The sequence below is a fragment of the Simochromis diagramma genome, unplaced genomic scaffold (assembly GCF_900408965.1).
Source record: "Simochromis diagramma unplaced genomic scaffold, fSimDia1.1 OVJJ01000705.1, whole genome shotgun sequence".
Lineage (NCBI taxonomy): Eukaryota > Metazoa > Chordata > Actinopteri > Cichliformes > Cichlidae > Simochromis > Simochromis diagramma.
This window is the reverse complement of record NW_024387448.1, coordinates 425,834-439,869: the sequence shown is the minus strand read 5'-3', so window position 1 is coordinate 439,869 and position 14,036 is coordinate 425,834. Positions and strand designations below refer to the sequence as shown.

Below are 14,036 nucleotides of genomic sequence, written 5' to 3'. Positions count from 1 at the left end.
TAGGGAATGATTTGGAATTGCACACAGACCCAAGGGGGGAAAAGTCCAATTAACATATGTATGAGCTGAGCGGAGATGGGAGGAAACGCTCGCCAAAATAATCTCCCAGCATTTCAGCGACATGTTACGGTGGGGTTAACAGTGTGGGCCCGCTCACTGCAGCAGCCACAGTCACAGCTGAGTCTGACCGGAGCGCGCCGTGCCATCGCGCAACCTAACAAGGAGCCGTTAAGCTTTATAAGCAGCACTGTGGTGTCCTTGGCACTTTATCTGTCATATAACTCCACTAAGTGGGCAATAATAAGACTTCAGGCAGACAGGTAAGCAATCAGGGAATCAGAGGAACGTGTCCTCTCAATATTTGACGTGGTCTGCTAGTGACACTGCGGCCTAACCCGAAGTAATCCCCCCCTGAGTCCTGAAGTGGAGGCATGCTATTAAAATACCGCACTAATTAAAATGGATAAATTTACATGCCTCCTAGCAGGAGAGGATACAGACTGAGGCGACACCTGGAATGTAAAGTCCTGTCAGCCGGTGTGGTAGTACAGAAACAGAGCAGATTACACACCAGCAGAGCTGAATCCTTGATTGGAGAAGGAAAAAAACAGAGAGAGGGAAAAGTATTCGTGCCTTTTTTCTTCTCCTTCCACTTTTCTCTATGGCCATGAGAGACAATTCACTGCACCTGCTCAGCCACTAAAACAATGCCTTGGCTACTGTGCTATGTGTTTGGCACCTCCCATCTAATTGTCAAGCTAATTTTCGTGCATAAAACAGAACAGTTTAAAGCCAGAAACTATGGTGTATTCTGGACTTGCCTGAAAGAAGGACTGATACATGCATGAAGAGATGGATTTTTCTATTTGGGAGAAGACCAGAGAGCAAAAGAGAGCTGGAAAAGGCTTGTGAGCGACCAAGCTTAGGCCTGCCATTTCAAAGCTTCTCCCTGCATCCAAGGGAAAGTAAAAAGACAGCTTCAGTTCTTTTTTTAACTGTGTCACAAGATTCTTTTTACACTTGGGGAGATTGTCTTTTTTTTCACCCTCGTATATTGTCTCCAGTTAATAAATCAGGCAGAAATTTTGCCCCCCAGAGGTGGAGGATGATAAAAAAAAAATTTGGAGGGGAATTCTTTCATCTTTTTTATGAGTGTGAAACAAAGAGAATGGGAGACAAAGGCCTTATCGGAGGCTGCAGTTGTGTTTTAGGAGCCTGTCCTTGGGAAGTGGGCTGGTGAACTTTAATGCAGGCCAAGGTTGTACAGTTAAGCTCGGATCACAAGCGTACAACGGTTACACGCACTTGGAGACACACACACACAGACACAAGGCGTTGAAATGAGATCACAGGGAATCAATTGTTTTTGAAGCGGCAACGAATTAAGCGGCATTGAGCAGCTTTCATATTTATGTGGCACCTCCGAGCTCTTTTGAAAAGCCAGCTCGCCTTCTCAACGCAGAAATCAATAACGGTGTTTCACCCTTTAATCTGAAACACTCACCCTCGGAAATGAGAGCGCCCGCGCTCGAGATCGGGAAAGATTTGCTCAATTACAGTTGTGGGAAAACAGTAGGCGGTCATGGACAAACTATGTTACATCTGCTCTCATTTTTATTTTAATATCTGCACTTCAGCTCAGGAGTGATCATAATTCAGACAGATGAGCCAAATGATCTGTCTTATGTAGATAACACTGATCTTTATCCCACATACCCCCTTTCTTTCATCAGAGTGCAACAAGCTAATTGCCACCGTCTGCGTTATCAGTTGATAATTTCCCCCCTCGTGTTAGCGCTACGAGTTGAGGCTCAGCTGAATATCCCTGAGCTGATAAATGAATCATGGGGCTTCGCACATGCCAAGTCAGCCCCCCACCCACAACACCCCCGTGTTGCTATCTAATCCCATAATGGTCTCAATAATGATGGAGCCATGGGTGGCGTCATTACAAAGGGCAGTTTCCATGACAGCACCTCTACTCATCTAACCAAAGCTCACAAGAAAGGTGGCGCAGAAGGAGGAAGCAAGTTTTGTTTCGCTTTGGTTGTGAAACGGCACCACTTTCCATTTCAACCACGGCTTCTCATCAGAAACTATTTGATGCCTCCGTCTGCGTTTTCCTCTAATCTGCAGACACACCACATTTAGCAGAGGGATCCGTTCCTCATGCGTGAAACTTTCTAAATGAAAACCACTACGGTGCCAGGCTATCATCTTTTGCTCGCTCTCGATACCGGAGTGCGCACCATCCCACCTAAGGCCTCAATCTTCCGACCGTCGGGCTGAGCCGGCAGCGCTCGCGCACGCATGCCGGCGCCCCCGACTCAGAGAGCACACGATGCCATATAATATTTTCCCTGGTACATAAAGCTTTAAAGAAGTGATGGGATGGGAGGCTGTGATCAAAGCGTTGTTCACGCCCATTTTTTTCCGTCAGGTTTTCACTCTGTTCTGATCAAGTCAGGTTTTATCGGCCCCGGCCTACACCCATCTGCCGCTACCAGAACCATGGGTGCAAAATCCTGTCCTCGTTTTAATGAAGTCATGCTGGAGTTAGCGTGTGAGGAGAAAAGACTGAGGCAGACACCTCTCTCTGATGTTCACATTTCATATCTGCCTCTGCCCAGGAGCTTGCCTTTTTTGAATTATTAAGCAGAGGGCTCTTTCTTCTTTTCGCCTATTTCTTTCTCTTTTTAATTCTCTCACTCTCTCAAAAAGCAAACTCTATCCCTGGTGCTCTTCCTTTTCTTGCTCCTGCATGTCAGTTCAACCAGCTTTGGCTGAAGCAATGGCTCTCACTGAGATGCAAATGGCAGCCTTTGAAGGGGCACACTGGGAACGTCAATTAATCCAGGCATTTACGCGCAGGAAAAAAAAAAAGGCAGTGCAACCATTGTTCGTAGGCTGTTTCATCTCTATTGTGCTACAGGGACATGTTTTTATCCACTGTCCTCGTGCCTCCGGATTCCGTGGACTCTTCAAAGATTCAGGATACATCAGGATAGGTACAAAGGCAAGGAAATGACATAGGAAACTAAGGAAGTTGAGGTGACACAGGACTAGGGCTGCATTGCATATATCTCTGTTTCTCCCTAAACCCTTTCTAACACAAAAACCAGCGCTTCTATTTGTAGCGATATTCTAACTTACCTCACTATCACCTGTGCTCTTTTGCAACCCCAGACTTCTCTCCAACCTCAACTTTATATTCTCCCCGACCACTAAGGCTGTACTGTTTGCTACCATGCCTCTAACTGTGATCTCTGTCTCTTGGGTGGTCGGCCTTCAGATCTCAACATACCGAGCCCGTGCTTGCATGTAGCGTGCAGTCACGGGGCAGAGTGTGTGGTCAAGAACAACGAAGCGGTGTGCGAGTGTTCCGAAGCCTGCCCGCAAACGTCCGACCCCGTGTGCGGATCCGACGGCCAGACCTACGGCAGCCCCTGCGAGATGCGATTGATGGGTTGTGCGCTGCAGAAGGAAATCAGCATCCAACACAAAGGACCCTGCGGTGAGTACTCACTGTCACAAAACCCAAATATAAAAGTGCTTGCATCTCAGTAATGAATTTCAAATTAACGTCATGCTCGTACGGTCACATTGCCCCATGCAGTCAGCTATAGTGAGGAGACATGACTGTGAAATGCTGTGAATCATAGCTTACAGACATGGAAGGATCTCGGAATATGATTTAGCAAATTAATTAATAGCACCACAATGCGGAGAGGCAAAATTATAATCCACAGACGTTAACAATTAACACACATAACTTTATATTCATGTGTGACCCCACTGGGAGCCGTTTCAAATCCAGCAAAGGCAAATCAATACTTAACACACTGATGAATTTCATGATCCCTTGTCCATTACTCTTTATCTGTTCCTCTGTGCTCATCATCAGCCCTTCTATAGCAACACCACAACTCCAATTTGCCTGTTTTGACCTTTAAGTGAAGATGCACTTTGCTTTTGATGAAACAGAGCGCGGTGCATATTTTTCTGTAATTGGCTACATGAGTCACTTGGCTTTGTCTTTCACTGCCGGAGTATCAGCTAGTCATTAGTATACCAGCGACAGCGGAGCTTCAAGTGGTAAAAATATCTCTATACCCACTATGCTGGCACACAGCCATATGGACAGGTTTTTGCAGCTTGGTAAAGCCACTCAGTGAGTACTCCGTGGCATAATGCCATTTTGCAACACCAATTTTCCCATGGACTCTAATTGGTTATTGAGTATTCTTGCTTGTCTACAATCAAGTCATTCACTTTTTACTCAAACTGGGCAGAAGTACAGTGGCTGTTAGCCCCATGGCCAGACTGTCTGTGTAACTCAATTTTAATGCAATAGATTTTTTTTCCTGCATATTTTGACGACAGCAAAAGTCTGTTGGCCTCTGCAGTACTGTATTTGTGGATGAGATGAGCAGTTTCAAACATGATCAGTGCAGCACAATCAGTTTGCTCTTCGTGATCTAAAGTGTGAAAAGATTTTATGGTTGTTACTTATTTATTTATTTTATTTTTTGCACAAAGGAACCAAAGTCTTTTAACAGAGCTCGTTTTTGTAGAGTTTTATACTTAGAATGACAGAGTTAGTTCCTAGAGAGTTGCTATGTGGACTCTCTGCCTGCCTGTGTACTACATCTGTCATCCTCCCCTTCCAGCTTTCTCTTAATTGAACTCCAGCGTGTAAGGATGTATGCCGCAGAGAAACAGATCTAAAGCAGTGTTCAGTTGGTGGGCAGACACGTCAGTGCCACACCACAGGTAGACGGCTCGGAGTCCCTCCGCGGTAATGAATAGTCTTTATTTTAAAAAGCGAGAGGCAGGACGAGCTGGCGGGGCTGAGGGACTCTGTGTGTAATCCAGCACTATGGATGGTTCTTGGCTCCCAGAGGAACAGGCCTGTGTCAGCGCAATGGTGCCATAAAAATGCTGAGGCATTGGCTTGCCAAGTGCGAGCCAGCCGAGAAATGATGGCGATGATAATGTGGGTTATTTCTGGGCTGTTTGCACAGCTTTACTGGGCTTTTATTCAGCACCATAACAACTGACTGACTTAAGCTATTATCTCACCTAATTATCACCAGCTATTCCCTTCACTAATATACTATACAGGTTCACGAGGCAGAAAAGGAGCGAAACAATATGTGCTGCCTTCAGGTGGAGTCGGAAGAATAGGAATTAAGTGTTAAAGATATATGCACAGAAAGAAGGTGAATAAAATGAGAATGTCTGACCTTTGCACTGCAGAAGAGCAGCAGCACTGGTGATAATTAGGCTTACAAAATATACAGACTGTGCAAAAGTCTCGAGCCCCCCCTCATTTCTTTAGATTTTATTTCCAAGGAGCCAGACCTTCTTATATATGTGTTTTTTCTTTATCAGTAATTCTCCAGAAACTCTTTTGTCATTTTTATTTGGACATTGGCTGTTTTTTCACACATTTTCAGTCCATACCTTGTTCCTGACCATTTTCAGATAAGTGTTTTTTGCTTGTTAAGCCACTTTACACTGACTTATGAATCATTCAAACAAAAAAAGCATCTTGTATTGACATCTCCTGCTATGATTTACTCAATTTCATACCAAAAAGGCAATTACCAAAGAGTTATTATCTGACAGCTTTAACAACAAAAGAATAATTGGCAGGATTAAACAACTACAGTAGATCAATTGAAGCTAAAAGTCATGTCCTTAAGAAATAGGAAAACAATAAGGAGACATAGGAAACGATCCAAGATGCATCTGGACCTTCAGCTAATGCTCACCAAACCTTCATCAGAAATAGTCCCAGTGGAAGAGTGGCCATCAAGAAGCCATCTTTAAGTGAGGTAAACAGCGAGAAAAGGCTGAGATATGCCAAATTAAACAGGAGTTGGACTGAAAAGTGAAAAGTGGCGACGGGTCTTATACATCAGGATATACATTACTGTACTGTACAGAGGAGGTCAGTAGAGAGGTGAGTGTCTACATTCATCTGTAAAACATGGTGTAACCTCTCTAAACAAAATGCCAGTGTAACTGCCAGTAAAAGCATACCTGGAAAGAAAAGAAAACCCACAGTGGAACACTATCAGTCATGTACTGGCCTCCCCAGAGCCTAGACCTCGACATTAATGAAGCAGTGTGGGATCATCATGATAGAGAATGGAACAAAAGGCAGCCAAGATCCAAAGAAGAGCTTTGAATGTCCTTCAGGAAGCCAGAAGAACTATTCCTACTTAAAGACATTACAGAAAGTCTACATAAGAGAGTTCAGACTGAGTTGAATAATAAAGGTGGTCATACCAAATATTAACTTTCAGCCTTATTAGAACTGTAAAACCTCAAACTTTACTGTTGCCTTACTTTGTGTATTTCCATGTGTATTTGAATTTGTTTGAATAAATCGGTGCACCTGTTTCCCATTTTCCTAACAAAATATAAAGAGATGAGGGGCGGCAGTACTGTTGGTCTTTATATTATTTCATTTATATGATTTCCCGAACACTCACCAAGGAAAGGATGCATTTGTTTACTGTTGCCGTTTTGTTATTTCCATCCAAATGCTCTATAGTGTGTATGCTGTCATATTTATGGCTGCCAGGCTCAGAAGTAGGAGCTTAGGTGAGGCTGTGAGGGTAGCAATAGTGTAACGGGTGAGAGAAGTGCCACAACAGGGAACTTAACTGTGTATGTGTGTGTGTGTGGGCAGCTTATTGCCTCTCATGGGCCCAGACATAATTTCATTTCTATCCCTCCGGCCTGGAAACATAGTGGTTATCTATATGGCTCAGGTGCAACCTGATAGCAATATGAGTGACATTTGTTATTATTCAGAGATTTTTCCTCCTGCTGCATTGGAGTGGCGGGCCACCTTGTAACAGGGGCTGGAAGAGGTACACTTGGTTAATAGACCCCCCAGCTGGATATCAGTCACCCCAGGAAAAAAGCCCATTCATGCTGACTACCCAAACAGATGAGAGCAGAGGTGCCTGAATCATTTGAGAAACAGAAATAACAACTTCCCCTTTTTTCTCCCACAGGTGTTGGAAATGATATTCTCAGTTGAGTAAGAAATATAGGTCACAGAGGCAGCCTGTGAGAAAAAAATGAGAGAATAAAAGAGGGCAGAGGGAAAGAGGGAGGAGAATGTGATAAATGTTCATAGGAAAGGAGATGGAGGTAAATAAGATGATGAGGCGCAAAGAAAGTGGGGGGCAGAGTTAATAGTGTGCTGGCCAGGCATGCATCAACAGGGGAGTTGTTATCACCCAGGCATGTTCACAAGCCTTCAAAACACAAAGCAACATGCTTCTTTCTGTTTAATCCTGAGGTACTACTCCTCCCAGACCCCCTCAGCTGCAGTTCAGGTGTTCCCCAGTAAGGATATCTAAAAAATGCTGTAAAGCTGGAGGGTCTTTGTTGTTGTTTTTTCTGTTCAATGAGTCAGTTCTTTATGTTTTCAAGGACACTTTTCTACCAACCCACTCCTGTTCCTCCTTCTCACCTTCAGCTCCACAAACACTTTGTCCAAACACAGCAGCACAAACTGTCAAAGTGCAAAGTTGCTAACATCAGATCTCTGGGACTCCAAGGGGAGCTTGACAAAATATTAGCAGGTCCTCATCCAAAGGAAGAAAGGTTTTCTTTGATAGTTAAAGACATGCGTGAGGATATTATGAAACCCTGATTCCAAAAAAGTTTGGATTCCATGTTATTAAAACGTTAATACAAACTGAATGCAATGATTTGCAAATCTCATAAACCAATGATTTATTCACAGTAGAACATAGAAAACAATGTTTAAAATGCTCCATTTTACTATTTCATGAGAAATATTTGCTCATTTTGAATTTGATGGCGGCTGCAGGTCTCAAGATGGTTTGTATATGGGCAGCAAAAGGTTGGAAAAACTAAGTGGTACTAAAAAGAAACGGCTAGAGATACATTTTACAATGGATTAGGTTAACTGGCAATATGTCTGTAACATGACTGGGTACAAAAAGAGCATCTTAGAGAGTTTCTCAAAAATAAAAGGTGGTCACAGGCACACCAGTCTGGAAAAAATGACATATACAAACTTCAAAATAACATTTGTCAATGTAACATTGTATATCTCCAAGTCTAGGGCAGGGCTGTTGAACTCCAGGCCCCGAGGATTAGTTCATTACCAGGCCTCTGGAGAACTTCAAGACATGTTGAGGAGGTAATTTAGCCATTTAAATGTGTTGGATCAAGGACACATCTAAAACCTGCAGGACACTGGCCCTTGAGGCCTGGAGTTTGACACCTGTGGTCTAGGGTATATTAAATCTGATGTTTCTGATAATCCGGAGAACTCTTTGTGCAAGGGACAAGGAGGAAATTCAACATGTGAACCCCACAATCTTCAGGCCTTCAGGTGGCACTGTATCAAAAACAGACATGGAAATCACTGCCCAGGCTCAGGAACAGTTTGTGTGGGTGCCACTGTAGCTCACTTGTTAGGCCATGCAACCATGTTCAGCTTGACCTGGACCTTGCTCCCTGCCATGCCAGTATTACCGTTTTAGAGAGCACCTTCAGACAGTTTAGAAACATACTGTAGATTTCACATATGCCAAACTTGTATACCCCAGCCAGAGTCTAGATTAAGCACACCTTATTGCCAGACTCATGGCAGACTTGCTCTGAATGGCGAACATTCTAACTCCCGTGATCTGGGTGCCAGTGCTGCCTAAATGGTTGCCCAAATGTTATTAAGCATATCTAATGATCAGCCGATCTCCATACTCACAGCTGGCAGCTGTTTTTGGACCAGAGAATGGTGCCATCTTTGAGCCTTTATTGGCCTGAATCATTCTGCTGTAAAGGCAGAACTAATTTTAGCTGACTCTTAAGCTATTTAGTTAATATTTGTGTCAGGTTTTTTATCAGAACTCACACAAAAAGGCTTTAAAATATCTTACTTTGATCTTGGACAGTGTGTCATACTCTATATTTCTCTAGGTTCTTGCGCCTGAAAAGCATTTGCATGAGATGAAAGATCCCCTGTTGTAATATCTCCCATTCTTTATTGTCATGTCTGTGTTTCATAATGGCCAGCCAGACTTTTTACCTTAAATTTTGAACTTTTAATGGTTGCGAGGTTGCCTTCAGAAACCACTGAAACCCAGAAATGGTGATGACAGACTTGAAGACGACTGATTCAGAGATCAGACATGACAAAAAGTACACATCCTAACATTATCAGTAATGGCAACAATCTCCTCTCTTTTCCCGGCTTTGAACTGAGGCTCCCCTCCTCTTCTGTCTGTGATGCATGTTGTCTGGAGGATCAGGCAGTGCAGAGAGCCAGGTGCGAGGGGCAGGAGCTGATAAAGAAGCGAGGCTACTATCAGGACACAGGGCCTGATAAAGGACAACACTCACCACTTCCTGATTTATAGCTGTCTCAGCCACAGAGGATCCACGACCGCAGCAGTACACTTTTACTATGTTTTATGTTTATTTCTTTTTTGTCATAGAAAAGCTGTGCAGGGGAGATTCTTTTTTTCCTCGAGAGCAATGAAAATAATTGTTAAGTACTCTTAGCCATTAAATACTGACAAAAGCAATAATGGTACCTCAATATTCCACTCTTATGTGACACCCCATTGTGAAAGTATGGTGTGGTAATCTTCTGCAAGATTGTGGAATCTGCAGGAATTTGCTCCCATCCTATAAAGAAAATGCATCAGTGAGGTCAGCCACCGACGCTGAGGTCTGGATTGCTGTGTGTGACCGAGATGATAGCAAGAGTATTGAACGGGTCTGTGCTGGTCAGGTCTTCAACAGCAAAATAGTGTAAAGGTCCTTCTGCAAAAAAATGTGACATGTTGGAAAAGGTCAGAGCAATCCAAAAACTGTTGCAACAAACTTGGAGCCTAAAATATGATTATAGAAAAATGTCATCGGGTGCCAAGGCACTCAGATGTCCCCAAACTCAAACTCAAGACAGAAGGCTACACTGTGAAAAATAGCCCCAGAGCAAAAGCACACATGAATTTAGCATAGACAGTTGCCCTGAATGTCCTGCTCGTGCAGTTTAATTTAAGCATGTCTTCATAGAACTGATCATTCCACCTCCACAGAATGAAACGTTTGCTCCTACAGGCTCCCACAGGCCATGTACTGTACATAAAGTGCCACGTTTCTTGCCATATCCACTTCTAAGTGGATAGCTGTTAATCAAGAAAGCAGTGGATGCCCACATTAGATGGAGAGATGAAGGAAATGAATGGCTCTAAAAGAGTAATAAACAGATTAATAATGTGGAGGGTTCCAGCAGCCAGCCTTGCCTCTCTCAATTAGTGCTAAATCAGCGGTGGGTATTAGCCTGCCCCTAATTGAATGTGATAGTGAGCTGTGCTAATGCAATCCTCCCAGTGTAATTGGTGTCAGAGGAAAAGGTGTCTATACTACTAGCCTTTTCTGTGTATGAGGACTTGGATTCGCCTTCTCATTTGTTTCATGTCCCCATGAGGGCTCAGTCAGCACCCTGAGCCTGCCCTGCTGTTTCTTTTGAGGGAAACGTTGTCTCAGTCAATCAGTCAACATATGAGCTAGATAAATCCTCGTGCTAAAACCAAGGATTTCAAAAGCTCTCTTCGCTTTTTTTCTGGTAGCATCTGGCGAGAGAATACAGATGTTCTCAGCTTGATTTTGACTGAAAAGCGGTGGAAAAACAGCATATTTTGGGCCATATATGATTAGCCTTACAATCTTACGGGAAAGCGTGATTTGTCACACTCAGTTGAGGCTAGTTCTTTTCAGCATCCGCTGCTGAGAAGGCTTCCCAAAAAATGGTGTTGGCACCATGCTTCCCCATAGGGATGGGAGTAGCCAGTACCTGGCTTTCACTACTTACAACAATTGGTATTCCAGCCAAGGAGTTCAATTCTTGTCTCATCAGAGCAGAGAATCGTTTCCTTCATGCTTTCAGAATGATTTAAGTGTAATTTGGCAAACTCTAGCATGGCCCTCTTGCGGATTTTACTCAGGACTAGCTTCCGTTTCTGACCACTCTCATAAAGTCCTGATTGACTGAGTGCGGTTGACCTTCTGGTAGCTTCATCTATTTTTGGTGACAATTTTCAAAGCTCATTGTGTTCAGCTATTTAGTTTCAGTTCCAGAAAGACTGGTTTTGGTTGGCTTGAAATTTCTTTAGTGATGGAACCCACTGTGCTCCTGGGAACTTCATGCACTTTAGCATCTTTTCTAAAATCCTCCTCCATGGATTTCTGCTGTGGTAGGGCTCTGTCTGGGAAGTTTTTTTATTTCATGGCATAGTTTTTACCTCTGACATGCAGTAAACTTTAAATGGCATGTGTGCGGCTTTCTGTATTCTTTAATATCATGTGAATGTACCTCATGTACACTAATAAAGCTTTATACAAATTCCTCGTTTTCCCAGGAAAAATGGGAAAACCGGTTATTTCCTGTAGCTCTGAATAGTAAATAATGTTTGCCTTGATTCTCATGCTTAGTTCTTAGCATAATTTTGCATGAGAAAAATGCAACAAATGAGACCTTTTTTTTTTATGAGACATGGAGCACATATAAAATACAAATGTTCTTTTTTTATCCATTTAAAAAACAGAGTTATTTTTCCACTTTTGTTCATTTCCATTGTTACCGTGTCCTTCTAAACACTAACCAAGAAGAAAGAGTTTTGATTTTAGTGGAATTTCTTTTAAAATATTCTTTTCATGTGTCACCCTACCCAAACTGTTGTAGTGTTCCTTTAGACGTTGGTGCCTTGTCTATTTATATAACAATGCAATGTGTCAGGAGTAACATAACTCTCCAGCCACTTTATTAGGCAAACCTGTTCAACTGCTTGTTAACACAAATATCTAATTAGCCAATCACACGGGAGCAACTCCAATTAGGCATGTAGACGTGTTCAAGACATCTTGCTGAAGTTCAAACTGACTTTGAAGGTGGCATGTTTTTTAGTGGCAGACGGGCTACTGTGGGCATTTCAGAAATTGATTTTTCCACACAGTCATCTCTGGGGACAAAACATCGTTTGAATGAAGGTTTTATGGTCAGAAATGCCTCTTCAAGACCGAGGCTACAATGTGCTCACCTCTACTGGGCAATGGAAAATTGGAAAAACATTAGCTGGTCTGATCAGGCTTAGTTTCTGGTGTAACATTCAGCAGTTTGGGTCACAATTTAGTGTAAACGACAGAAAATCACGGCTCCACCCTGCCTTGTATTAATGGTTCAGGTTGCTGATGGTGGTGTAATACTTCTGTTGCACACTTTGAGCCCTTTAATACCAACTGAGCATGATTTAAACACCGCAGCCTACCTGAGTATTGTTGCAGACCATTTGGGACCACAGTGTACCCAACTTCTAATGGCTGCTTCCAGCAGGATAACCCACCATGTCACAAAGATCGAATGACCTCAAACTGGTTCCTTGAACACAAGTTCACTGTACTTAGATGGATTGGCCATCCTTTGAGACGTGGTGGGATGGGAGATTTTCATCACGGATGTGTAGCTGACAAAGCTGCAGTCTATGTGCGATGCCATCATGTCTGTATGGACCAAAATGTCTGAGGAACGTTTCCAGCATCTTTTTGAATCTATGCCACAAAGACTTAGGGCTGAAGCATCCAGTTCTGTGGTGTGTAATTAAGTGGGATCTCAGTACTCTGATTTTCCATCCTCTAGTAAGATTGAATTTTCCAAATCTTCACTCCATATACTGAGCTTGTAAAGTAAAATATTTGTACTGTAAGTTTGAACTTTTTCCTGTATTGGCACAGTTTTGGTTTCTTTGCTTAGCACCTCACCAGTTTGGTCTCCAACATTTTCAAAATTAATGATAATGGGTGCGTCAAGTAATCCATCAAACACCAGTCACCTCAAGGTGCTTTATATTGTAAGGTAGACCCTACAGCAACGCATACGGAGAAAAACCCAACAATCATATGACCCCCTGTGATATCAAAGTAACATATAGATGAATGACAGGACCCAGTGTTTCCAAGCAGAACATTATATCCTAATGTGATAATCAGTGTTATTCACTTGACTTGTCAGTAGTTTTAATGTTGTGGCTGAAAGACCAAATGACAAACCAACACTACTTTAAGAATCTGTAGTAGCCAGAAACTCATTCCCTCGCAACTTTATATTCACTTAAGTGATGTTTCAAGCATCATCAGAAAGTAAGATGAGCTGAAAAGCACTGCACTGCACTGCATTTGCATAATGATAACATAAGAGAATCCATTTTAAGTCTACCATACATTAATACGAGCAGTGTAAAAGAAACTTAATATCCTCTAAATTCACCGTTTCTCTTTGAGTCAGACCTCGGCGCCAAGGTTATGTAATCCCACAGGAAGCACACATGCACAGACACACTTAACCATTTGTTTGCCTGCTTGTCCCCATCTAGATGAGGCCTGTGCCAACTGCTCTTTTGGGGCAATCTGCGATGCCCAGAGCAAGCAGTGTGTGTGTCCGTCAGAGTGTGTCAAGTCCTACCAGCCTGTGTGCGGCAGCGATGGTACCACCTACAACAGCGAGTGTGAGCTGCATGTGCGGGCCTGCAAACAACAGATGGACCTCCGAGTGGTCGGCCAAGGAGAGTGCAGTAAGTAATGCGTACATTTATGGAGAATATGTCTGGTAGTTACAGTATGTCATCTTCAGTGTGTCATTATTAGTATAAATATGAAGGACACATCAGCGATCTTAGCACAAACTGGTGATTTGATATTAGGCTAGGGAAAAAAGTGTGCAATGTTCATATGTAAAAGATTCATTTCTTTCCTCTGGCTCTGAGTTAAATATGGAAATGACATGTAAAAATAGTGCCCATCAGGAAGCTCATAAAACTGCAGGCACTTCAAATACAAGCAAACTTGTCAAACTGAATTCTCAGATGGGAAATTGCTCCAGCAGCATGTGCTGTATATGTTTTAAAAGTGGAATATATTACGAGGGGAAGCAGCGTGCATGACAAATAGAAAAAGGAAAAGAGAAATCCTGTTTAAAA

The 14,036-nt window shown here is 42.8% G+C and overlaps 1 protein-coding gene across 8 annotated transcripts in view; it reads left to right on the top strand.

Moving 5' to 3' along the window:
- Positions 1–14,036, top strand: part of agrn (agrin) — a 259,725-nt gene that overhangs the window by 181,047 nt on the left and 64,642 nt on the right. For all 8 annotated transcript variants that reach the window (XM_040013639.1, XM_040013642.1, XM_040013641.1 and 5 more), the window contains 2 exons: positions 3,293–3,514; positions 13,434–13,631. In XM_040013639.1, the coding sequence (XP_039869573.1) occupies positions 3,293–3,514; positions 13,434–13,631 (420 nt within the window). The remainder of the gene's footprint in view (positions 1–3,292; positions 3,515–13,433; positions 13,632–14,036) is intronic.